The sequence below is a fragment of the Phaseolus vulgaris genome, unplaced genomic scaffold, assembly GCF_000499845.2.
Source record: "Phaseolus vulgaris cultivar G19833 unplaced genomic scaffold, P. vulgaris v2.0 scaffold_15, whole genome shotgun sequence".
Taxonomy (NCBI): Eukaryota; Viridiplantae; Streptophyta; class Magnoliopsida; order Fabales; family Fabaceae; genus Phaseolus; species Phaseolus vulgaris.
The window spans coordinates 470331-497612 of NW_027174084.1; the positions used below are offsets into that span (position 1 = coordinate 470331).

General features: G+C 31.0%; 3 protein-coding genes across 5 annotated transcripts; 1 reads left to right on the plus strand and 2 right to left on the minus strand.

Moving 5' to 3' along the window:
* Positions 1 to 274: 274 nt before the first annotated feature.
* Positions 275 to 2271, minus strand: LOC137817067 (uncharacterized protein C24B11.05). Its single transcript, XM_068620291.1, has 9 exons — positions 2131 to 2271; positions 1965 to 2046; positions 1812 to 1877; positions 1630 to 1727; positions 1470 to 1507; positions 1268 to 1355; positions 894 to 1172; positions 693 to 758; positions 275 to 511 (listed from the first exon to the last, which is right to left on the minus strand). Exons 2-9 carry the CDS (start codon positions 2023 to 2025, stop codon positions 356 to 358), a joined length of 852 nt encoding a protein of 283 aa, XP_068476392.1. The 5' UTR covers positions 2026 to 2046; positions 2131 to 2271; the 3' UTR covers positions 275 to 355.
* A 9408-nt stretch (positions 2272 to 11679) lies between these two features.
* Positions 11680 to 19474, plus strand: LOC137817077 (small polypeptide DEVIL 13-like). 3 transcript variants are annotated; one of them, XM_068620302.1, is made up of 6 exons: positions 11680 to 12048; positions 13481 to 13944; positions 15334 to 15492; positions 15632 to 15715; positions 15798 to 15864; positions 18412 to 19474. In XM_068620302.1, the coding sequence occupies exon 6, from the start codon at positions 18708 to 18710 to the stop codon at positions 19188 to 19190; it is 483 nt and encodes a 160-aa protein (XP_068476403.1). In that variant the 5' UTR covers positions 11680 to 12048; positions 13481 to 13944; positions 15334 to 15492; positions 15632 to 15715; positions 15798 to 15864; positions 18412 to 18707; the 3' UTR covers positions 19191 to 19474. The 3 variants fall into 3 exon arrangements, with proteins under 3 accessions (XP_068476403.1, XP_068476402.1, XP_068476404.1); XM_068620301.1 differs by having other exon boundaries at positions 15334 to 15715; positions 15808 to 15864; XM_068620303.1 differs by lacking the exon at positions 15334 to 15492.
* Positions 19475 to 24425: 4951 nt separating this feature from the next.
* Positions 24426 to 26937, minus strand: LOC137817081 (laccase-2-like). Its single transcript, XM_068620311.1, has 6 exons — positions 26737 to 26937; positions 26455 to 26606; positions 26123 to 26367; positions 25884 to 26012; positions 24821 to 25798; positions 24426 to 24723 (listed from the first exon to the last, which is right to left on the minus strand). Exons 1-6 carry the CDS (start codon positions 26923 to 26925, stop codon positions 24593 to 24595), a joined length of 1824 nt encoding a protein of 607 aa, XP_068476412.1. The 5' UTR covers positions 26926 to 26937; the 3' UTR covers positions 24426 to 24592.
* Positions 26938 to 27282: the final 345 nt, after the last annotated feature.

A 27282-nucleotide genomic window follows, 5' to 3' on the forward strand; every position in this document is an offset into this window, starting at 1 on the left:
GCTCCACATCAAGAACAGTAGTATTAACATGCATCATGCATTCTTAACACATCTTCATCGATTAAAATATGAAAAACACAAGAAAAATTATTAAATAAAAATTCAAACAATTGTAAAGTGTATTCAAAAGAATTAGTCTATTCTTAGCATAGTCATACATTTGCGTGTAATTTACTGAATTTTGGCCTTAAGGGTTGCATAGAGTATAATTGAGGAATGCTTCTCAGGGAGTTTTCGTCTGTTTTCAAAAATCTTTACACATTTCCAAAAGGAGTGGAGAAATGGGGAATAAAATTTTAGTTATATAAATATATGAAATTGTCCAATTCACAGTACAGTACCAGACACCACAAGTTTAAGCTACTACTGATGTCTCAATCGAAACCTTTCTAGAACACTCCACACTTTCAGCCTTCTCATCGCTTTCCCACAGTTCTGGAAATGCCTCCTTCATATTATGGATGCTGTCTAAGGCATGATCCACTCCTGTAGTTTTAACAGAAGTACCCACCTGCATATGTCACATTGGATAATTCACACTTAAATTCAATTTCTACATAAATTATTTAAATTGTGATGTATAAGAACATAGAAATGTACATGCATAAATGGTCAAGATTCCCCCAATGAAACCATTACCATTAGGCAACAAGAAAAAACTAATGTTCTATGACTAGTGTTTTGTTACTGACCAAGACTGTGTGAAGGCCTGAGGATTTGCCCGTTTGTAAATTGCGGAGACTGTCATCAAAGAATAACTGGAAAAGCAAAACAAAATTACATAATTTAGTTTGTAAGAAACTGATAAGTGGTATTCTTTGATACAAAAGACACAAAACAAAGGTAGATTTAGTATTAGAGAGAGAAGGGAAAAGAAGTATTGGTGATCTTACTGTCCTTGGAGGGTCAATATCTGCCATATTGAAAACCTTTTCAAATGCATCTTGAAAGGGTTTGCATACAACTGGGGTCCTTGGAAGCACTACATCAGAATTAGGCCTGTGAATGTACTCATAAAAATCAAAAATCTCTGTGGAACTTGGTTTATATTCACTGCCATCTTCATTGGAGGAATTCAGGGTCTCAAAGCTTATAACTCTTTCAAAGCAATCCTCCAATCCAAGCCTGTGAAGCACTCTACTAGCGTGGGCCTTGTCTGAGTTTGTAAAAATCTTGGAAAAAAACATGACACCAGTATTATTCTGGAGAGACATTTATGAATCAAGTCCTATTTAGTTCATTATTAAATAAGAACAAAGAAACTCACAATTTTTCTGACAGGCAAGCTTAGCAAAACTCCCCTCAGAACAGGGTCAGGTTTCAGTAGATCATATGGCAATGTCCCATGAACAAAGCTGCTCAACACAAAATAGTCCTTGGTACTTGTTATATTTCACATGATTTAATTCTAACTATTACAAAAATAAATTGAAAAATGGAACAAATCTCATATGTAGAGAGACAGTTACCCATGAAAGTTATCATAGTCAAAGTCATAGCCTATAGCCTGGTGAAAGAGAAAGAAGCAGTGATTCAGATTGATTAGTTCGCATCACATCTGAATAAACCAATAAAAATGAAAATGCCTTTTAACATACAATAAAAGTTCAATTACTTGTATACTTGTACCTTGAGACCAGCCATGGTTGTACCATAAGTCTTATACAAGGACAAACACAATTCAGGAACTTTAGCCTCTGGTATCCCAAGTTTTTGAAGCATGTACACTGTACAACCCATTGAAATAAAGAAATTCAGCGAAATCCACACACATTAAAGTAATCACATATTCAATAAGGTGAAGTCATTACCCTGGATATTTTTCTTAACTTGCTCAGCCAAACCAGAACTCAGAGGATAAAGGGTATCGTCAAGATCTGAAAACAAGTTATCAATATCACCGTAGCACAGAATGAAGCCAGCATGTTAGAGTGGGAAAGTCTCCATGAATAGTTAAGACTTACCAAATAAAAGACAATCGTATTTCTTCTTGGAAATCCCCTGGAACTGATCCCCGTTTTCCATTTCAGACTATAGCAGGCTCAACTACATGCAAAAGAAGGAACCATTGCAGAATGTTAGACTAAAAAATGAAGAATATCTAGGTATTGTAAGGATCATAAAACTCACTTTCTGTGTTAAAAATGGTTATGGCTAGCAGAAGCAGATAGTAGAGAAGAGAGGGTGGAAATAGAAGTAGATAGAATGGCGTCAAGTGTAAGCGTTTGTGAGATCTGTGACGTGAAAAACTGTGTTGAAAGATTAGTGCATAACTAGAAAAGTAAAAGAAAAGAAAAGTCAAAGGTGTTGGGAACATTTTTGACTTGTACCACGTTGTCCATTACCATGATGACACGTTTCTGTCTTCAAGCTTTAACATGCATTGCACCCTTTCTTCTTTACTTTCGGCTCTGCTCTCAAATGAATAATAATAATAAAATAATAAAAAAGAAAAAAGAAAATGAAGAATTAATTTTGTTTTATTTTACTTTTAGACAGTAACCCACGTGAAGGAGAAGCTGCTAACAGCACATCATAAAAACAGTACCCAAGTTGTTGGGGCATTTTAAACAGCATGCCCAGTTTTAGATTTGTGGGCTATTCTTATTTTTTTTAAGTACTTATAATAAGTTTTTATAATTTAATATTAAGTTATAATAATGAAGAGATTTAAAGCCGTTTACAGGTGCATCGCAGAACGCTTACATATGCATATAAATGTAAATATCAAACTAAAAATATTAATGCCATCTACATAATTTATTTTACGTAAAAATATATTACTAGTATATTTTTAGTAATGATTATAATCAATAAAACAAAAAAATTTAGTTAATATTACTTTTCTCAAAATTTTCTGTTAAATATTATGTGTTTCAAAATTTTCGTAAAATACTATATGTTTTAAGACTTTTATAAAGTAGCATGAGTTTCAAAATGATCGTAAAATACCTTTCAAAACCTCCATAAAATACTATAGGTTTCAGAACTTCCGTAAAATATCATGAATTTCAAAATCTTATAAAATCTCATGGATTTTATGGTCTTCGTAAAATGTCATGGGTTTTAGAACCTCCACAAAATACCATGAGTTTTAGAAATCTCCACTATTCTATAGATGTTTTAAAATAAACATTTGAGAATTAATTAAGTTAAAAAAATCTCGTGTTATTTCTTTTGTGCGTGTACGTGTGCGTGCGTGTATGCGTGTGTGCGCGTGTGTGTCGTGCATGTGTGTGTGAGTGCGAGTGTGTGTGAGCGTACCTGCGTGCGTGCGTGTGAGCATACATGCGTGTGTGTTATATGCATAAAATGTTTGTTTCTTCCATCTTACAAGAGGATCATGCGAAAACTTGTCGACTTCAAAAATCTCACTGAAGAATGTACTAAAGCTACTCCACACCAACATCCATTCTAAAAAGACTGAATATCTATCATGTACGGTCCTACTTTTCATTTCAATTTGGATAAAAGGTATTTGACTTAGACTTATAAATCACTATGTTATTAACACGGGTCTTGCACGGGAAAATTTTTATCTATGAAATGGAAAAGATTATATTTATGAAATATTATTAATATATTAATAAATAATTGTAATTTATGTAGGTATATATTTTAATTTTTTTTAATAAAAATGCATAAAGATGTCTTATATCTCTTATATAAATAATTTAATACAACCTTAAATTAAAATATTTTAATAATAATAATTCTATCATGTACTATCCTACTTTTCATTTCAATTTGGATAAAAAGTATTTGATTTAGGCTTATAAATCATACAATATATCATAATGTTTGAAGAAAAAATATATAATTAATGTTATATAAATACCATTTAATACATTTTTTCGCCTAACATGGACAAACACAAGTTAAAGAAGAAGAAATTTAATAAAACACATCACCACTAAAGAATATTCTTAATAACTTTTTCTTCTAATCCTTTGTAAATAAAAAATATCCTTGAGAAAAAATCTTGACGATAATAACTAGAGAAAAAAGGTTGATGAAAATAACTAAACTAACATTAACATTGTTATTGAAATCTTTAAGCAATTCCTGAGCTTTATTCTTGAAAACTCTAAACACTATTTATATTTATTAACTAATCTAAAAATTTGAATTTTATTTGTTTAATTAAAAGTGATTACATCCAGAACAATACTCAAGATATTTAATCATAAATAATAAATAATTAAGGTTCAAAAAATACTTATTTATTTAACTAAAAATGATTAAAATTCAAATAATATTTAATTATAACTTTATAATAATAGTTTACATAGTAAAACTTCATAAGTAAATCAAGAATTACATAATATCTATTAAATAGACAGATCAGTATAAAAATATTTAAAATAAATCCTTCTCTTCCTTAGATTTTTTTTAATTGAATGTAAATGAACTGTTTCTAATAAAAGAATGAAATCTTTTATTTTATATAGTATAAAAACCTTTAAATTTTAAAAGTTAAAATAAAAAATAGAATCAACACTCTTATAGTTTGTATTTGACCTTAATTTTGGAGGGTTTATATTTTTCTTCCTACCAAAAATTAAGAATCACTTTCTTTTTACTCTAATTAATTGATGAAATAAAAATATATGATAGAAACATTCTTTTCTTGTGTGCATTTGGAGGAGGCGGTGAAGTGAAAGAGTAGGCGCGCACCTGCAAAATGCAAATCCCTCTCTCATCTCATTTATTGGCGACACGTATTAGACATTGCGCCACGTGTCACCTCCACAACCACATACCCCTATTCTCCGGTAGCAACTTCCAGAACACCCTACCATAAATTCTCCACTTTTCAATTTTCAAAACCACCCTCTCTCTTTATACACATAAATAAACATATATAATAACTATAAATACACCAAAAACCACTCACTACTCATCTTCTTCCACTTGTTCCATTCCCTCTGAGTTTGTAATTTCATCGCCAACATGAACGGTGGTGAGAAAGACACCAACGGCCGTTGTTCCACCCCCGACCGCTGGGACTGCCGTATACCGGCGGCGTTGGCGCCCCCGCCGCCCCCAAAGAAGAAGCCTTTTTCTTTTGGGATGAAAAGGGAGGCGCCCAAGAATGGGTACTTCCACCCGCCTGATCTCGACCAGCTCTTCTCTCTCGTGCTTCCAACAACTGCTTTTAACTGACACTCTTCTCTAGTTATCTTCCAAACCCCACTGTTTTTCTGGGTTTGTGTTTTGTGTTGTGCAGAAGCTAAGGTTATTATATATGACTGGTGTAAATATATAATACTTTTCCTTCTGTCTGTTACTATGTTTGAGTTTGTACAAAACATGCACAGTTAATTCTTGCCGTTAACACCACTTCCCCGTGATCATGTCCATAGCTAAAAGTGCTGAAAGTTTCCTCACTTTATACAACCTTAAACGGGCTAGTTACTTTCCTTTTCTCTCTCCCTCTCTCTTTTAAAAGAGATCATTTTTTCCTCATAAATTCATGGAAGTTAGAAAAGTTGATAAAATTTTGGATTTTAATCAAATGGGTAACTAATTATACTAAATATATCCATAAAAGTTATACCTAGTTATATTTTTATCATTTAATCTGATTTCTTTTATTTCATTTTCATCCTATCCTTTTTTTTCTATTTCATTACCTAGCTTGTTTTCTTTTTGATCAAACTGCTTGGAGAATGTATTTAGAAAAGGAAAAGTTTTATTTGACACTTTACAATTTCTTTTCATAATAAAATATTTAATTACAATAATATAAATAAAATATTATAATAAAGTAATAGTTTATTTAGTAGTAAATTGAATGTAAGAGAAAAAAAACGGGAGTGGGTAACCTTTCATTAATCAAGAAATGAAGTTGAAGAATTTAAACTACGAAAAGAAATGATGCGTGTAGAACATTGATTTTTTGGGCCAAAATTTCATTACAAACTGGTGCGTGGGCCGTGCTAGCATGAGCCCAATGGAGTTGAAGTTTGTTGGATATGATAGTGGCAAAACGAATCACATGATTGATGTTTCTTAATTATATAATTTCATATATATTAAATTTTTAATGATAGCAAATAGTGTTTTTTTTATTTATAAATTTATATTTGTTATTATTGTTATTATTAGGTTTGCAAACTTTATTTCTTAAAAATTGACTTTGATATCATCTTCCTAAATGTTTTTATATTTAAAACTTTTATGTATAAGTCCCAAGTGAGTGAGGATTGTATTCTAATTTGATTTTTTTAGTCAATGTTATAGAATATTGCAAAGTGAAGATTGTATTCTTTGTTTTAATTTATATATTATAATTTTATTTTATTCAAATGTTTAAAAAGTATCTTAAAATTAAATTGTAAAATAAAAATTGTATTCTATTTATATATTTATATTTTATAATTTTATTTTATTTTTAATTGTCAGATCTTTATTTCTCAAAATTAGTTGGTGCCTAATCCACCCTTTTTTCTCCGAATTTGAATTTGAATTTAGATAAGAGGGGAAGGTTATCCCCGAAAGGTTAAAGGTTGAATTTATTTTTTATTATCGAAAAAATAAATAAATAGGAGAATTCAATAATGAAATATCCAAGTATATTTTATTAAAAGAAACTATACATAATAACAAAAATAAAAAGAAAACAAAATAATTAATGGATTATATAATATTTTTAATATCTAATCTATTTAGTTTTAATATTTCTTTAAGAATAAATGTTAAGATCTCTAATTTGCTGATAAAATGATTAAAAACACTATGGGAGAAACTTATTAAACACCATGAGGAGAAACTTATGTAAATAGTAATGCTCGATATTGATATGAAAATATAAATGTGAAAAGTTAATTTTGAACAAACTTAAACTTAAGAATAAAATGATAATTCAATATTTATATATTTTGATTGGAGTTACAAGGAAGATATACGATAAATTTATTATTTTAGAAAAATATAGCTGTGTCAATTAAGATTTTAAATTTCTGTTTAAATAATCGTTATAGTACACAATATTCTTAGTCAGCTTAAAATTTAAACATAGTATATTGTTTCACAAAATTTAAAAAAAATTTAAAAAATCATATAATAGAAATGAGTGATTGATAACCTAATGTTTAAATAATTATTTCAGTCTGCATATATATTGAAAGATATTTGTTATTGGTAAGAAAAAAGATCTTGATTTGGAGTGAATTTCAAGTAACATGAAATGTAGTTAAATATTAATATGATATTTCTATATTAGTTATCAACCTTGTTGAATTTTCTCCTATGTTGATATTTTATAATATTTTTTTTATGTATCTTAATTCAATTTTAACTTGTTATTTATCATTGTTTTAATGGTTCGTAATGTCTTTCCAATTACATTTTTTAAAAATAACCTTTTTTTTATCGAGAATATGTTTTAGAAAGATTGTCGTGGTAATCTTATGGAAGATTGTATGTGTTATTTTTTTTTTTAATTTTTTCATAGAATAATTGTAATTTTATTTTATTTAATACTAGTAAATATTGGTTTTTTATACCAATTCTCATAAGAATGTTGTGTTTAATATTCTAGATTTAGATATTGTTATGTGTTTTTCGATTTTTTAATAATGACATTCCTGTTATATTTTACATAATTTTTTATTTCTAATTTTTAAATTTATTCTTTTTCTAATTTAGAAGATTATCTTTACTTCACTCAATAAGGTGTTTCAATTATAATTTGATATATTGTATATAGTAAGCATATTTATGATGACAAATATTTTCTCCTAATCTGGTTGAACAAAACTCAATAGTTCAAAGAAAATATAATATCAATTAAACGTGGCTCAGACTTTATTTATTCAATTTAAGTTGTCATTTCAATTTTAAGGAGTGTATTTTTGCAGTTGCCTTTCTAATTAATAAGATTTCTTTTTCGATATTACAACATAAATCACCTTACTAGGTTTTATATAAATCCAAACTTGATTATCAATCATTAAAAGCTTTTGGATGTTTAGCTTATGTCATAACTTTATCATCCTCCATAAACAAATTTACTCCTTATGTCATTCCATCCATTTTGTTAGTCTAAAGGCTACAAGGGGTACAAATTGTACAACCTATAGACCAAACAAAGTGCGACGATGGTAGGAGCTACAACAGGTGTGAAGGGCGATGGCAAAAGTGGTAACAAGTGCATTAGGAGGTAGCAAGGGTGTTGGTAGGGGTTGGAGCAAGTGTTACAACACGAGACATAAGTGAAGGCAACACAAATAGTGACAAAGCAAGGACATGATAACTGGTGGGCAACGACAGTGAGCTTTGAAGTTCTATTAGTATGAGAGAAAAAAGAACGAAAACAGAGAAGAAAATGACTAGAGCACACAAATTTCACTATTTTTTGTAAAAATAAAGGGAACAACAATGATTCTATAAAAAAATATCTTCATTTCTATTTTCTTTTACTTTTAACAACATTCCTATATGGGACCGTCTTTATTTCTTATGACTTTTAATAGGTTCTAGGTTGAACCATGATCATCTCTTAATTATTTTTTTTAATGATAATTTTAGGTTGAACCGTTGTCGTCAATTATTTGACTTTTAACAATGATTTTAAACGAACTATCCTTAAAAAGTTGTATTTATTTACAAAACTACCGCCACGTCTTTCTTACAACGATGACTTTAAAACTATTGTTAAATGGGTTGTGGAATCCAAATTTTATACTAGTGTAATAACATTTGGTCTTTAGTCTCTTTATGAAAAGAAAAACATTGGATAAGATGTAAATGAATTTTTAAATTGAAATACAATGATGATTGACTTGACATATACAAAGTTTGGTTAGCAGGCAAATGTTACACATAATAGACTGGGATTTATTTCTTATACACTTTCTGACTAATGACTAAAATTACTTCTATAAGGCTCGTATTCACTATTGCTGGTTTGAAAAATTGGAACCTACAACAATTAGATATCAACAATGAATTGTTAAATGTTGAGTTAGTTGAGGAAGTATACATGAATATTCCTCAATGTTATAAGACAAGAACAAAAAGATTGGTTTGCAAATTGAATAAATATATATGGATTAAGACAAATCTCTAGACAATGGTTCTGCAAGTTCTCCTTAATATTATTGCAACATGATTTTACATAATCTAAAAATGAGTACTCTCTCTATTCACTCATGGTTATGATTCTTCATTGGTTATTTTGTTGCTCTATATGGTGAGGTAATTCTAGCAGACCCTGATTTTGTTATGTTATAACACCACACAATTGATAATGAGATCTTTGGTCTTCTCAAATATTTATTAGGCTTGGAAATTGCTAGATGTAGCAAAGGTATTTCCTCAAGTAAGAGAAAATATTTATATTTACTTTATGATATTTGTTTCTTAGGTAAAAAATACTACCTATGAATCCCAATTTAAAACACTATATGTATATAGAAGATTAATTGGAAGACTTATGTACTTGACTATTTTTAGGTCAAACATTATCTTTGAAGTTTACAAGTTATGTCAGTACATGAAGAATTCATTGACCGTACATTTAACTGCAGTTCATACACTGCTACAATACTTGAAATCTACTCCAGGTCAATGTCTCTCTTTCTTGGCCAACAAAAAAAATGTCATCTTTCAACATATCATGTTAGAAATCCAAGTATGAGTCTAAGTCTCAAATTGAGTAGAAATGAGAAAGTTGAGCATCATATAAGAAAGAAGACTCATAAACACATTACTTTAAGGTTTTGAGTTGGAGGTGTGTGTCTATCCCTTATGAGAGTTTGACCCAGGTATTATTGTTGTGGGATCTCCTCGATAATCCCCCTCCAAAGATCCAATAGTGGTATTAGAACTAATTGTTCGTCTTGATAATTGGCTTAACATGGGTGAAAGATCCTAGAAGTGTGAAAATTTCATTAATGATAAACGAAAATACAATATAAGAATCACTATAAAATACTTATGGTTAAAAGTAATTCTATTCAAGAGGATGTACCAATATAGAAGAGACGGATATTATGACAAATTGAAATATCCTACTATTATATAAACTTTTTTTTTATATAAATATAAGTATCTTAATTTAATAAATTAATGAACTTGCTTTGGTTGGGATGATAGTTCTTTACATTGTTCTTATCTTTATTAAGAGCATAAATCGATTCCTGGTGATGAATTTTATTCTCTTAATAAAATATTAGACGTGAGTGGTCAATGGCCAAAAGAAGAAAAGCCATGTTGCATGCTGCTACTTTATGATGCTACTTGGCTGCTACTTTATGACGTGTCTTAGGCTTTACATGTCATCAGGCATGTTGTGCCCTTAGTTTAAATTAGATGATGCTCATAATTTGGGCCATGGATAGATTTTTTTTAAGGAAGAAATTAATTTTTAACGATAAAGTGATTTTTTCATGATTCTTTATACTGAATGTTGTTAAAATTGAAATAAGAAATAATTTATATTTTAGTTTATTAAAATTTAAAATATGATAGAAAACATGATAAAGTAATTATGTTTTACTATATTATATTTTGAAACTGATAGAACAAAGTGATCTAATAAAAAAATCATATTTTAGTATATTATATTTTAAAATACAATAAAAGAAGATATTGATAGAGATGCTAGTCTAATATACACCGGTCTAGGTAAGCCTCCGACTTAAGTATAGGAGGAGTTGAAATATGTTCATGATTTTATAAAATATAAATTATAAGAAAATCCGTATTTAATAGGAAAATATCCTCTATACTCATTAAACATGTTGTTAAATGAATTTGAAATTATTTTTCAATTGATTTTCGATGAAAATGACAATGTTTACTTCAAAAAGAGTCTCTGATATTTAAATTACTAGGAGCACAAAATGTTGTTAAGATGAAGTTTCACCCATTTTCAATATACGTCTTAGGATTATTTCACTTATATAAATTCACTCGAAATATACCAATTTTAATTTTTGAAATAGAAATATTGTAACATCATATATAACTACTTACATTTTTGTGTACATACCCATATTAAAAAGAAACTAAAGAAATTGTAAAGACAACTATTTTTAGAAGAATATTATTCAAGATTTCATTAACTTATTATTTTTAGCGATTGTTTTTGTAGTTTAAGCAGAAGAAAAACTTTGCTGAGTTCTATTAAATAAAAGGATTGAAAACATGAATGCAAAGGTCAAGTTATTATCATCCGGCAAAACCTTTCGTGACATGACTCACACTACACAGCACAAGCTACTTGCTATGTGCTAATTTTTCCACTGCACTCTTTCTTTCATAAAGCCTCTGAGGTGAAGTTTCAACCATGTTCATTGTGCTCCTTCTTTGGAAAACCAGGGTCACCCACTGTCTTGAATATTTTTAAGTGTGTTAGAGATTAGGACATTTCATATAACATTTCATAATATAACGTGAAATTCTCAAAGGTGATTTATCTGAACTTATAAACTGAGATTTGATGAGAGATTTATAGTTTATACTAAATGTTCCCTTTTGTTACAGATTCTTTTCAAGTTCTTCTGCTCTGATCCCAATTGAGTCAATACACATGTGTATTAATGTATATGTATATATGTTCTTAGACTAATCTTTATTAAGTCTTTTTCAATCAACTTTCGGTGCCACTTAAAAAGCCTTGTCACCCGGGGCAAACAAGTCTAGGATTTCAACATTCATGGCGGCCAGATTAATAAGCTTATTTTTGTTATCAAATTGTTTATTATCCCTCCTATATATCTTCTCCTCCGGTTCACTACTTGTAACATATATATACTTCTTGGGTCTCAGTGTGACTTTTACTGATATCTTCAAACTTTTGGAGAAAAAGGTGGAGAGCATAGTCAATATCTGCGAGTGCAGCAAGATCAAGATTCACACCTCCAAAGGACTTCATAAGTGCACATGTTTATACATATATACCTATGTTGTGTTGGCTAGCTCTCTATGGAAGTTCCAACAAAGAAGTGATGAGAATCTTGATGATGCTGCACCGGCAAATACATGGCTAGAATTTCAGATCAAAGGAGGCATGCAGTGAGGAAATTATTAATCCAGGTGAAAGAAACTTTTATATAAGTTCTATTGTATATGTTATTCATGTTTCTCCTTTCATTCTGCATGCTTTTGTTGGTGTTTTTCTTGTAAAATAAGACAGGATTCTTCCAACTTTTATAAAGACATGAGTGTGGTTATGTTATCTCTCTTTATATGTGTATACTGTTTTCCTTTAGTCTGAAAAAGTTGGTGTGTTTTTCTCTAGAAAATGGGTGGTATTTGACATTAGTATAGTACATTCAGTTGCAGTATTTGTGCTTCTTGGCTTCTGCGTAACTTGCTTTTGGCATGTTCTTCTTAAGACATGAATTAAGTTAGTCTATGTATCTAAAGAATGAGATAATTTAACAGGGGACCATTGTTAAAATTGAATTCACAATATGACGACGATTGAGAGATGATCGTTTTGGTCCTCTCTTCTTCTTTACTTGATATCTTCCCAGCACTTGATTCCTTTCTTCCTCTTAGCAACTGAAGAGCGTCCACAAACTCTGCCACTGCCCCTCGCGTCTGTCTCGCTGGTCGCTGCTGTCGTCTAAGTGTAGTTCCGTCCGGCGTGCCACATCTCTTGGTCCAGCGCACGGACTCATCAACGGCTCGGAACACAGCATTTTCTTTAGACGTATTCTACACTTCCTTTCTTCACATGATTACAGATAAAGTGGAAACGAATGTCAATGCATTTTCTTTGCTTCTTTCATGGTTCATCGGGTTCTTTCTCTTAATGACTCAAAATGAATTCAACATTAACAATGGGCTGAATATCGGGTTAAGTAACCTCTCAAATATCTTGTCGCCTTCCTTAACCTTGGTAGTGGTATTTGACCCATCACATTCGTTATTGGTTCTTGATACCAAATTGTAAAAACAACCAAATGCCAAAGTTAACACACGCACACTCTCTTTTCTCTAAAGAATCACTCTTTCGTTTCTCTATTGTATTTCTTTTATGTGGTGCATCTTACAACTGAGAGAGCATCATTTATAGGCTTTAGCAAACTCTACAAGTACAAAATATGAATAGGCATTAGCAAGCTCCACTAGTACAAAATATGAATTCTACGACTCGTATAAAGACGGTTCGTAAAGAACAATTGTTATAAAAGACACGGTGATATTTTTGTAGTTTTGGACAAAATTTCAGTGATTTTAACGACGGTTCCCGCTTGAACCTTCATTACACTCCCTTCACCAAAATTCCATTATTTACTATCATTTTTTATTTTGTAGTATTATTTAGGTATTTTTGAGGTTTTAGTTCTCATACTTACACTTATTAGAAATTTTTGAAATTTTCCATGATGTTTTCTAGTATAAATTAGAAATTTATCAAATAATTATGATTACATTACATTACATTCACAAATTTATTAATCATACATTACATTACATAATGTTATGTGTGTTCTGACATGAAATCTTTTTATTTCAGTGTTTATTCTAGATATAACATGTTCAGCGAGAGAAGAAGTGCAAGTGCAAATGCAAAGAAACTCACTTCACTACAAGAAAATCATGAAATAGAAACTAATTTTTAGAGACAAAAAATAATTAGTTACTATAGTGACTAAATTAGAGATCATTTTAGATGTTAAAAAAAATTGTTTTTAAATTAGTTTCTATTATTGTTAAATGATTTTAAATTAGTATCTAATTAGCAACCAAGGTTTTTGCTACCAAATTTAGAAACTAAATAATTGGTAGTTAAAACCTTGGTAGCTAATTAGATACCAATTTAGAAAGCATTTAACAATAATAAAAACTAATTTAGAAACCAATTTTTTTTTAGTTTCTAAAATGGTCTCTAATTTAGTTACTATAACAACTAATTATTTTTCGTCTCTAAAATTGGTTTCTATTTCATGTTTTTCTTGTAGTGTTTGGATATACCTTAAGGTAACCATGTATTTAGAATGACATAAAACTTTTTCATATATTTATAGAACTTTTTGTAGAGTTTCATATTTAAATTATGATATTACATGTATTATTGTTTTGAAAATTTGATATTTTATGCAGGATTGAAGTAAATGTATAATGATACATTTTAAAAAAAAAATACACTTATAAAGACAGTTCCATTGGGGAACCGTCGTCATAAGTGTATTTTTTTAAAAAAATTATTGTTATTTAGCAAAACAATGATGGTTTTAGAACTGTCGTTAATGTGGTTTTATAACGACAATTTTTCAACCGTTGTTATAAATAGCTGATTATAACGACAACCGCCAATTCAAGAATCGCTTTTATATGTATTTTTAACCGCCGTTAATATGAACTTTTTTTTAGTAGTGCTTTTCTAAAATAGAAAATAATAAAATCTCAAGAAGGTCTTAAAATCCCACTAACAATATAATAAAACCCCACTCACAACTATTAAGAATCATACAACAAGCATACTAGCATTACATGTCTAACTTAAACCTTTCAAGATATTTTTTTCATTTAACTTTTCCTAAAAGTTCACTTTAAATTATTGAATTATGCAAGAAGCTTAATTATTATTATTATTTTCTCATCCTATTTATAAGTGTCTATTGATTTATCCAAATTTGATCTTAATATAATACTTTTCCCTTGTACTTGACAAGCTAATATGAGGTGTCTAGTTTTTATGTTTGGAGATTCAGTAGCCAAAGCAAACTAACATATGCATAAAAATTAATTTACTTCACTTTCGAGATGCTAAATGAATGCTATACTCATAGTTAACTAGGAATATGTGGAAAGGTGTGTATGTAGGTAACGAGTGGTGTGAAGATCCTAGTATGGTAAAAGAGTAGGTACTAAAGTTCTATAAGGATAGGTTTCTAGTATCGCAAGGTCTGAAAATCAGACTAGATAATGTGCCTTTTTCACATTCAGACAACATGTTTTAATGGTTTTTTTTTGTAGACGTATAGAAAAAATGAATGGAATATTGAGTAGCACATAACTTTTCCTTTGGGGTTAGAGAAATTCAAAAAAAGTTATGTAGTTGTGATAATAAGTAAAAAAAAGTTGCAAAGAAGATGGTATATGTGGAAAAGACCTCAAACAAAAGACACATGCAAGAGCCCGACTTGGCAATAAATAGAACCCAGACTGGTCAATTGTTTCTTTGTAGTAACTATGATATGATAAGGATCGTCTGTCATAAAGTTGAAACTTTAGTAGAGAAATTTGCTTTCAATCCAAGAGTAGTTCAAGCCCTTTAGGATATAGTTAAAGTAGTTTTTGGAAGATAGATATATGGAACATCAAATTATGGATTTTTGTTTTTATCTGATGTATTTTGTCTAGCAGAACACTTGAAAATCAAGCTCAGATGCATGTCAGAAGAGACTGGTTAGTCATCTTCAGAGGTCTAACGATTTCACAGTTTAGCAATCTATGGAGGAAGGCACTGATTGCAGTTTCAAACACACTGATGCTCAAATCAGTGTGCTTGCCTCTTTAGAAAATGTACAACACTTACATAGTGTGTTTAGTTTTCTGGTTGGAATAATGAGAATGGATTTTGATTCCATATGTTGTTTGAGAAAAATAGAGATGCTTGATTGTTATTGTGTAAAGTTAGATAATCTAGTGATCAATGAATCAGGGACCACTCATATTTCAGGAGGTGGGATTGTGCTAAATCGGGTAACTAAATCTGCTAGAAATTAAAGGTAAAGAATGTAAACAGGTAAGAATTTTATAACCCTAATTCTATTCTACACATTTACATGGCAGTATATATTATATATTATTGACTTGAATGTTTGAAGAACTTGGCAGCTACCTCTATCATTAAAAGAAGAAGAAAGAAAGTGGAGGAGGAGCCCACTGCTTCAGGTACTTCAATCCTTACATATACATAAAACAAAACATCTAATTCTCCACTTTAATCAAAATTAACTTTATAAACACCAGCCTAAACACGCAGTTAATTAGAAATGAACCTTTATAACAATCTGGCAACTATTATGTCCACCCTAAACTAAACCAAGAGGTAAGCTTAAAGAAGACTATATAATTATGTCCACCAAAAGTGATGTGTTAGTATACTCTGTCAGATAATTGCATTATTGTCTAATTCTAAGTGATAAATTACGATGAACCTTAACGCTGCATGTTATCTTAGTTAGTCTCGGGACACATGGCCACAAATAAATACAAAAACAAGAAAGAAAGAAAGAACAAAATAGTATACACGTCACTTTGGCCGTGATGATTTGAGTGCCAAATTGAAATTCACAAGATTAACACCTTGACCCACAATGCTTGAGTAGGCACTGTTGTTACAGACAGAGTGATAGGGTACATATACATATATATATATATATATATATATATATATATATGTATATGTGTGTGTGTATATATATATATATATATGTATATGTATATGAATATGTGTGGTAGCACCTCCCCCACCTGACCATCCCTTGTGCAGCTCACATGTCTGCATGTGGGACTCTCCATTCCTCATATTCTCCCCGGCCGACATGGCCAGCAAAACCATTGTGAAAACCAAAAACACCTCAATCAGAAATTTGAACATTTTGGCATTAAAAATTGAGGAATTCATGTTTCTAGAGCCATACCATTATCTCAGCTTAATATTGCGTGGTTGTTGTTTTCCACTTTTGCTGCATTTTCAGTCTTCAGGTTCACATATGTATATACTTCACACCTAGCTAGCTAACATTCCTATAGAACGTACATAAACAAAATTTTACTCCTACATGTCCACTAAGAATTTAGTTTCCTTAAAATGTCACTGTTTCATTCTTTTTAAGAACATTCTTATTATCAATTAATTCTTCTCCACGTCATATATATATATAAACATGGTTGGATGGTTTTTAGTTCTTGAAAAGTTGTGTACAATGATGATTGAGTAATATATTTGAAAGAAGAAAAAGTTGTTTATTTTTATTAAAAGAAATTAGTGTGTATATATATATATATGTGTGTATTTTACACCAACCACAGCACCCCACGTGACATAATGTTTGACCATCCACATCATCATTTGACCAAGACTAATTAGTAATTACAACAACTTGATTCGGTGGTGTATCTTATGTTTTAATAATGAATTTGAGTTTATATGAAAATTTTAGAAGAAGAAGAACAATGAATTTTTGTGGTGTACACAGAGGGACAGGGTGCTGAGAAAACAACATGACAGGCTCCAATTTTATGCGTACGTGCCATAGAAAAGAGGCAAAATACTTGGTTCACATTCTCTCTAAATAGACCTACATATGCCCAACCTAAAAAATATGCTCACATACTTTTTACACTAATTTTGCTTACCAATGATAATCATACTTACATGCATGTGATTGCAAAGTTTTTTGACCAGTCAAATAATCTTCAAAAAAGCTTGCTTCCAAATCATTAGATTCCTTCTTCATGGCCATTTCACATCCTTCTTTTTTCAAATTTTATCTTCTTTTTTCTTTTTTTGTTAAACTAATTAACAAAATCATATAGTTTAACTGCATTGTGTAAACTGCAGTACTAAGAGCGGCGAGATCTAATAAAGTATTAATACAAAATGAATTCCCTCACATGATAAGTTAAGCATGAAGATTTTAAATTCAGACAAAACTTCAGCATCCAAAAATTTAAAATCCGAAAATATTTTTTCACTATTCTAACTACTGCTCTAGCTACGTACGTTGTTGCAACACCATGTGCCTGTGAATTCAGCCCTGTAATGAATGAATAAATAAATAAATAACTTGATGATGAAAACAATAATATGGGTCACAATTCTGGAAAGACCCACTTGCAGGTTTTCTAGACGATACATTTTTTCTCTGAATAAGCAATAGACAAAAATAGGAAACCATATATTGGTGTGTTATTTGGATGATCATAAGATTGACCATATCAGCAACTTGTGAATTAATTATCCCCTCTCCTTTCCCACATAAAAAAGGTTATGAGATTTTAATTTTTTATAGCTAAATTCAAAACTAATTTGAGTGGTGACAATTGACAAACAACAGTCACGTTCATACTATTAAGATGTGGATGATGGACACTAGTCTCGTAATATACTCTTCAAGCCTTATAATTTAAACACATTTTTGTACTACCAAGGAGATGCAGAGTACTGTCATCCATGTGCACATTTTTCTGCTGAAGGAAAAGCATCTTTAACTGCAAATTAGGCACACTCTAAAAATCAACAAACTTAGAAGCCATCATACAAATCAAAACTTAGGATGCTCGCAACTGTTTCTTTGAACAAATCAAACAGTGGAAAATATCAGAGAAACTGAATAAAAATCAGTGAAAAAAAAAACCAGTGGTGGAGTATAACAGGCACAAGAGGCACAACCCCTCCACATGAAAACTAGCTAACATTTTGTTTGTCTACAGGGGAGGATTTTAATAAGTGACTGCCCATTTTGGAACCGTACAAGATGTGTGTCTCCAAAGAGAATCATAGCATATCCGAGGCGATTTCCATGGACAGGGTTTCATGAATTAGCCCCACCACAGTGAAAAATGTGGCACAAAGTGTAAAATAAAATAAAATGTTCTTGTGCTTGTGCTTGTGCTTCTATTATTTATCTACATGTAAATTTACATGTATGAGGAGTAGTAAGTGGATATGTATGGTAAAAGGCTATATAAACAAAGTGCTGCTGACCATAACCTACTAGCAAACACTGATGATCTCTTTCAACCCTTGCATACATACACAACCTATACCTACACACTCCCACACTGAGTTTCTTCTCTCTTATCACAATCTCATTTCCTCTTCTTCTTACACACAAAGGATAAGGCTCATAGTGGTGAACATCACAATCACATTCACATTCACATTCACAGTTCCTCTGCTTGTGATGGATGGAAAGAGAAAGACATCAAAGAAGGACACAGGTTCAAGCAGCCAAGGGTCTTCTTCCACAAGGTCATTATTCTCAAGGAGTAGCTCTACTTCAAACTCACCTCTCCTTAGAAGCTTGTCCCAGAAGAATTCTTCATCTTCTTCCAAATGCAACAACAATCTTCCTAGGAGCTTCTCACAGAAGAACCCTTCCATCGGTCGAAAATGCACCAATATAGCTAAGGAACAGAAGGCACGGTTTTACATAATGAGAAGGTGTGTGGCCATGCTAGTTTGCTGGCACAAGCACGGGGATTCATGAAGGAAAACCACACAGCAAAAGTGCACAGATCTTGTACTCAGTTCTCATGGTTCCAACCTGCACAATTTTTTTATTTCTGATCCACGAGATCCTTTTTTGGCCCTTTTGAATACTATAGATTCGATTGTAATTACAAGTTAACTGAGGTGAGTTTATAAGATTTACACATTGCTGGAAATATGTACATCAACTGCACTCCAGATTAATGTTTCCCTCCTTAGTTTGATTTTGCTTCTCTTACATTATCTACAATGAACTGCTACTTAAAACTTTCATCTCTTCAATCATGTCTTGTGCCTCAAATTCTCTCTCTTGTTCTTGTTCTGAAGGAAAGGATTTTGATTTTACATTACACAGTGCATATTATTCTCTCTGACTGCTTCAAATAGCTAGTATTTGGATCTGCATTGAAAAAGCAAGTTCCATTAAATTCCTTCTCCTTTTCCCCTTAGTTTGTTTGTTCTTTCTTTATTCCTTTGTTTTTGAATTTGATGGCAGTATGATTGTAAAGCTGGAATCTCTCTTTTCCAATCTGTCTCCACTCATCTTAGTTCATTTTTCAATTTTTTTCATCCATCAAACACTATAATGTCAGTTCCAAGATTTAACCTTTCACCACTTTCTCAAACAACCTTCTCATTAAAATATTAGTTAATATTTCTAAGAAACTACAAAAGGTGTATGACTGTAATTTCTTAAGTAAATACAAAGTTTTATAACTTTTATCACTTCGCCAATATTTATGCACAATTTTATTGAGTTAGAGAATCTTATTTCTAGTGAATTCAAATTTTTATACATGATATTTGTTTAATTGATAAAATATATTTTCAAATAATCGTGCCTTGTATTGTTAGTTAATTTTTAACATTTACTATGCCAAACATCAAACGTATTATTAACAAATTGAATGAATAGTGTAAACTGTATAGTAAATAAAAAATAGTAGAATATTAAAAATAATCCAAAACAATATACTCATTAAAATAATTTTTTTAATTACACTTTATTATGTTTTCTCAAAACGATAAATAAAATAGATCTATGTATTTAACAGTTCCGAACAGAGACTAACTTTATTAAAATATTAAAAATGAAAACGAAAGAATTAAAATAAGTCAGAAGTTCATACACTATTTTAATAGCATCTGAAAAAAATATTATGAGATACTATAATAAATTTAATGTAACAAAAATGTAAAATATCGCTAGTTAAAACAATTTCTCAACTATTTTTAAATGTTTTAAACCGCCATTAAATATCGTTCGTAATTAAGAGAGACTAAGAGCATAACCTATTAAATTAAAAGTTATTAATTTTGAAACATTTTAAAATTTGAAAATAATAATAACAACAAAATATAATGTTAACACACTGACAATTTTAGCAGTTGTTACTATAATCAAAATAGCAACTTAAAAATTATATTATATTTAAAATATTTAATTTGACAAAAATTATAATAATTTTGTTAGTATCTCTTGTATTGATAATTTAAATTATTAAAAAATATTATATTGTATTTTTATTTTAAAACTATTGTATTTTTAAGTTACGTGATTTTACATATAAGGAATATAAATAAAATAATAAAATAAAAATATTATTCCATATAATAAAATAATTAATTCATAATATTTTTTATAATATAATATTCTGTAGTAATATGAAACTGAATATTTATAACATTACATGATATGATTTTAATTCTCTTATTTTTTTAAATTGTTAAAAAAATATAATTTAAAAAAAATGAATCACGTATTATATTAGTAATTAAATATTTTTTTAATTATCATAAAAAATGAAGTTTTTTTGTTAAATTTGTTCATAATGTAGTAAAATGAAAAACTATTATAATTTAAAAAATGCAAGTAAAAATTATTAACATAATTGTTTGTGTTATAATAATCTTATATTATATGCATTCTTGTATATCATCCACTGTACTTGAATTTTGATGTTGACATGAGTCTTTATCTCCCTGTCACTTTGTTTGATGTTATAACCTGTGACTTGTTTGGATTCTATGTTATTCCATTTTAACCTAATTTGAAAGCTGCAGGTTTCTGGAAAAATATGCATTCCATTATAAGTTTCTAAGTTTGTTTGTCTCTAAATATCAAACTTTTCATACATATTTTCTCTTTATTCCCCCAATTCAAACTGTTTCACCTACACCATGATACCATTTTTTGGATTGGTTCATTAATTATGTTTGTAATTAACATGAGATGTATGAATATGGTTAGAAAAAATAAATACAACAAGTAGCAGCCAAAAGAAAGGACAGAATCAAACAAGATGCATTGCTACATTTGTATCTACAATTTTACGTGTTAAATGGGCTGGCCCAACACCAAGCCCACAAAAAATACTTGACTGTTTCTTCCTGCACCTCCATACCTTCCTCTCTCACTCCATAAGTTTTCAAATTTCCAAAAATGCCCCTTTATAATATTCTGAATTACGTAATCCGGAAGTCATTTTTCAAATTTGTAATTAGTTACCGGATTACATAATCCGGAAGTCATTTTTCAGATGCATGATTATTCTCTGAATTACATAATTCGGAAGTCTTATTTAACTTCTGGATTATGTAATCCGGAAGTCTTTTTTCAAATGAGTTTCCAAATTATATATTCTGGAAACTATTCTATGAAGGTGACACAAGAAGGACAAAAATGTATTTCCATGTTGTGTATGGAGGTGGCAGAAGAAAATATGGAAGTGCAGGAAGAAATAGTCAAGATACTTTTATTTAATTTTGTGATATATTAGACATGATCATGAGATAAAAATTAGAAGTCTAAAAACACTACTGTTATTAAACTTGTATTCCTTTAAGATAATAAATATTGTTAAGGTGTATTATGTAGAGCAAATAGTTGCAAACCAAATCACTTTGCAAACTTTTGTAGTTTTTGTTGCATGATTAGGATAATAACACTGATGTAGAAAATATAAGTATTGGCATTACGCATTTCGTAACATGGTATCAGAGCATGTTTTCTTACCTATCCTAGCGAGTATTTGTTGGGCTTATCATGCCACCCACTATCGGGCCGCTATCGGACCACCCATAATATATAGTCCCACGCTCGAGTTGGCAGTCTCGGCGTGAGGGGGGTGTGTTGGAGATCCCACATCGACTAGAAATTAGAGTCTTTCATTGTATATAAGTGGGTGCAAACCTTAATCCTATGAGCCGGTTTTATGGGGTTGAGTTAGGCTTAAAGTCCAATTTTGTAACATATGTTAAGTTTAAAAACTTTTTTTTTTCTTATTAGCTATATAGTCTTTTGTTTAATGATAAGAAAACAGAGTCAGATCACGAATTTGATTTTTAATATTTTTTTAAACTAGTTGTAAACATTTGATTTAACACTGGATCTATTTATTGAGCTATTAGCATTATTTATGACATAATTAAATAATATTTTTTATAATTTGGATATTAATAATAGGGGGGAAGTATACTTTCAGATTGACAAATTCAGTCTTTAAACTTTTAAAAAATGCGATTTAAAGTTTTTTATAAGAAAATTTAACCTTTAGTAACAATTTTGTACACTCATAAAGTTCCCAGAAGAATGAAATTCACATATATTTAAAGTTTAAGACTGATAAATTAATTTTAAAATTATCGAGATCAAAACCAAATTTTATGGAAAAATACAAAATAAAATAAAATCTGTAAAGTAACTCTAAATATTATATTACTTTCCAATTAATTCGAATTAAAAACATTAGTTTTATAAATATATTGTTAAATTTAAAATAGTTTATGATATATATTTTAATTGATAATTAATGAGTCATTTAACACTTATTATGTATTTATATTAGCATACTATATTTTTGAATTTAATTATTAATGTATTCACAAACAATAATTTTAATTTTTTAATTGGCACTGTTATTATCTATTCAAAGAAATTGAATGATATTACCACACACTACTCGAAGGTAGGGCAACCTTCCTAACTCTAGACGTATTGTCTTGAAAAAGTGGGTTTGGTAAAGTTTATTTCACTAAGGACACTCCCTTTTATGCTATGCGACTTACTCTAACCTATTTTGCTATTTAGACTCTCAAAATGAGTACAATTTATTTACAAACATGTTTCTGTCTTTTAAGAAGACCAAAAGAAATGACATTTGGTGTTGCTCAATTCTTCTTCTAGTGAAGTCCGTCTGATCTTTAATAGAGTCTTAACTTGATTGTTGAGATGACTGCTAATAGTGCTAATAGTGTCAATTGTCTCTTGAGTCTTTAGTTTTTTCTTTTTTACTACTTAGATTGTATCACATTGTATTAAAGTGCTGGGCCTTGTTTAGGGCTACTTCTCTGTTTTGAAGACAAAGATAAGGCAGAGGTAGCTGTTTTTGTTTTAGCCTAGAAAGTGTAACTTGGTGTGGTCACGGTAATTATTAAGTAGTTTACTGGGGAGAGGTGCTGGTGGTTTAGCACATTCCAGCTTGTGTGGCAGCGGCTGAATTGCTAGAAATTATATTCTGTTTTTGGCACAAGATGGTATGAAGATTCATGATGCACTCAAGCTGCAAAATAGCAAAATTAGTTTCTTTATTTAAACTTGTCATATAGATTCTTGTATTAAATTCTAATTATTGCTTAATCTTAGAAAATTAAATTGATGAAAATTCCGAAAGACAGAATTATGCATAACATTTCTATCTACCTGAAACATAAATTTCATTAATTTTGCTTCAAAGTATTTGAGTAATCTTTATATTGGAAGAGAGGGCAAAGATTTATAATTACTTCCTATTTGCATATTCAACTTATTCTGAATTCTAAACCGATTCTCCTTAATAAAGATTTAGCAATTGAACCGCATATTTTTTCCAGATTATATTAAAAAAATTCTCATGATGACTTGCACTATTATGCAAAATGTGATATGCAAACTTAAATGTTTCTGATTCCCCGACCATGTGAAATCTTTTTTCCAACAATAATTCTATCAATAACAATTAAATAATTGTCATAAAAGATTCTTTTTTATCCTAGCTGAAAATATTTTTTTATCGGTAAAATAATGAATAAATAGATATTTGCTATCCAATTATTTGTATTTAATTTTAAATGGGAGACACGTATATACATTTGTGGGAACCATAGAATATACCTTCTTTTGGCGATTTTTTCCCCTACATTGGGACATGATTTCGAAAAACGTTAAAAAAAGATTAAAGAAAAAAAATAGACGTTAAATGAATAAGTATTCTTTGATAGATATTAAGATTGAGATAATAATAAAATCCTGGAGCAGCAGCTACCAGAAATCTGATTCCTAAAATTTAAAAATTGAAAGCAAGTATTTGCTCATTCCCAACATAGAAATAAAATCCAAACACACTGCAACTTCCAAAATGATCAACACTTTGGGAGATCAGACGGTGGAGGAGGCAACTTCTGATGAGAGAGTTTTCCGTTGTTCACAATCCAAGCCATCCTCAACTCCCAACTCAGGTGCAAATCAATGTGGCAGTGCATCAGCCAAACACCTACAATTCACAGTTAGATATCACTAAATTTCAACTTCTATGATAATATACATGATTAAATAGCAATGTTTCATGTGGCATTTTGAACTGTATTCACCTGGGTTGTCAGCAAGAAAGCGAATTGCAACCCAACCAGCAGAAGGCACGCCAATGGTGTTCCTCTCAACAGGGTCCACCAGATTAAAGTTGAGAGGGTCTGTCATGGGATCAAAGTTCCCAAAACCTTGACCCACCACGAACATATTGAATCCATGAAGATGCAACGGATGACTCTCCGCTCCCAAAATGCTAGTGTCCTGCAACACAACCTGCACTCTGGTGTTGTAGGGTATCGCCACCACTTTGGTTCCACTCTTCACCATGGTGTTGTTCGGTGGAGTCCCCGTGTAGTTAAAGGGTCTCAGAGGAACAACTGGGAAGTCCGTGGTGTAAACACTATTATCCTGCCCTGAGAAATGCTGTTGAAGAATTGCCACCGAAGGGAGATTGAAAGATATGTTGTTCATGGAAGCAGCGAATTTAGTTCTCTTATTAGGCCCTTCACACGTTTGGTTTCTCGGACAGGGAATGCTCCCGAGACCTATTGTGAAGAAGAAACTCCTGTCAACTCTTTGAGGAACATTCGCAGGGTATTCTGCGCTGTTCAAACTCCGAAATTTACGACTGAAATTTGCAACGAAGGATGCGTCGTTGAAAGCAGGAAGCGTTGGTTTCAGTAGGGTACGGTTTTTCAAATCTGGTTCCGAAGGAGGGTTGTCGTTGTCGTTGTTTTCGTATTTTAGAATGCCAGCTAACTTGGAATTGTCGAAGGTACCCTTACCATTGAAAAATGGTCTCGCTAGCATGAAGAAAGTAGCATTTATGTACTCAGGTTTTGTCTTTAACACCACGTTTGTGGTTTGTCCGGGACCAATGACGATGATGTCGGAGTTGAAGGGTTTAACATATGCAGCATCGGCTTCAACAACTGTCATGGTGTGGTTTGCGATGCTGAAAAAGAGTTCATTATTCACTGCAGCGTTGATCAAACGTAGAAGATATGTCTTCCCTGGTTTCACCTTGAGGTTGAATGTATCTGTCCATAAACATAATTTCACACGAAACCCCATTGATTCATCACTAGTATTTCTTAGAAACTGAGTATTTAATTAATTAATTACCGTCACTGGAGCAATTGTAGAGGGGCCCAGGAAGTCCGTTCATGGTGTAGGCATCAGAGACATTAGGACCACCCCCTGTGTGAAGAGCTTGTGCAATCACTGCTTCCGGATCCACATTCCACCACTCTCCTGCACTCAATCATTTCGACAACATTATTTTACAGCTAACATGGATATATAAAATAACATAAAGAATTGGAATGTTTGATTATTGTAGATGCATGCATGTGTGGATGTACCAAAGAGGATGGGAACTTCCTTGTAGGGTTTGGCAAACGGGTAAGATTCGTTGCTCCTTGGGAGGATGATGAGGGGTCCATAGAGAGTAGCCCTTAACCAGGAATGGTGTGCATGCCAGAAGAGAGTTCCTCTTTGCCCAACCAAGCTGAAGTTGTACATATAACTCTGACCACTTTGTACGGGACATTGAGTTATGTACGATGGTCCATCCGACCATCCACTACGTAGCTGTCTCACTCCGTGCCTATAAATTTCTTGTTAGAAAAACTAAAATATTCATTGCATGCATGCACAATATATGAGGATCGGTTCACAAAATCAAATGACATACCAATGAATGGTGATATTGTTTGGAACATGGTTGATCACCTTAACCACTAATCTGTCTCCTTCTCTGGCAATAACACGAGGTCCCGGGAACTTTCCATTTACAGTAACCACGTTCTTAGTGTGGCACAGCCTAGTAATGTTTTTCAGCCTTATCTGCATGCACAAGTAATGAAAAACATTTAGCAGATATGAGAAATGGGACAGTAGCATGGCGAAAGATGAAGTTGCAGTAATGATATTGTTTGAAAGAAGAACATTAAAATCATATGCACAGCGTATATACATCGAATTGGTAGTGCCTAGTAACGGCTCCATAGTTTGAAGTAGCAGACAGCACAGACTTAGGGATGGTCCAAAGGAAGCTTGAGACAAAGAGAGTTGCGACAGAAAATGCCGCTGATGAAGGAATAAGGCTTATCATTTTGTTCTGCAGCAATGTGTTTCTGGTCAGAATCTGATGAACTAATTGCATCTCCACATGGCTAATTATAATAATAACATTCATTCGTTTCAGAACCATACATGCTAGAAGAGGAATGGAATATATAATTCTGCACCTACTCCTTCAACTTTTCATTAGTTTGGAGTGTCACTTATTGGTTTAAAAACAAGCTGAATCTCATGCTTTAACTTCTACAACTTTTAGCATTCCACTTTGAAGGTTTAAAAAATATCCATATAAACTTTTCAAAAGTGAGTAAATTAAATAAAGTTGAAATATATAAAAAAAGTTCAACAATTATAAATTCAACGAGTTTAAAATTTTCATTTTGGAGAAACTTTAGATAATATTATTCACCTACAAAAGTTAAAATCTCATCTCAATAAT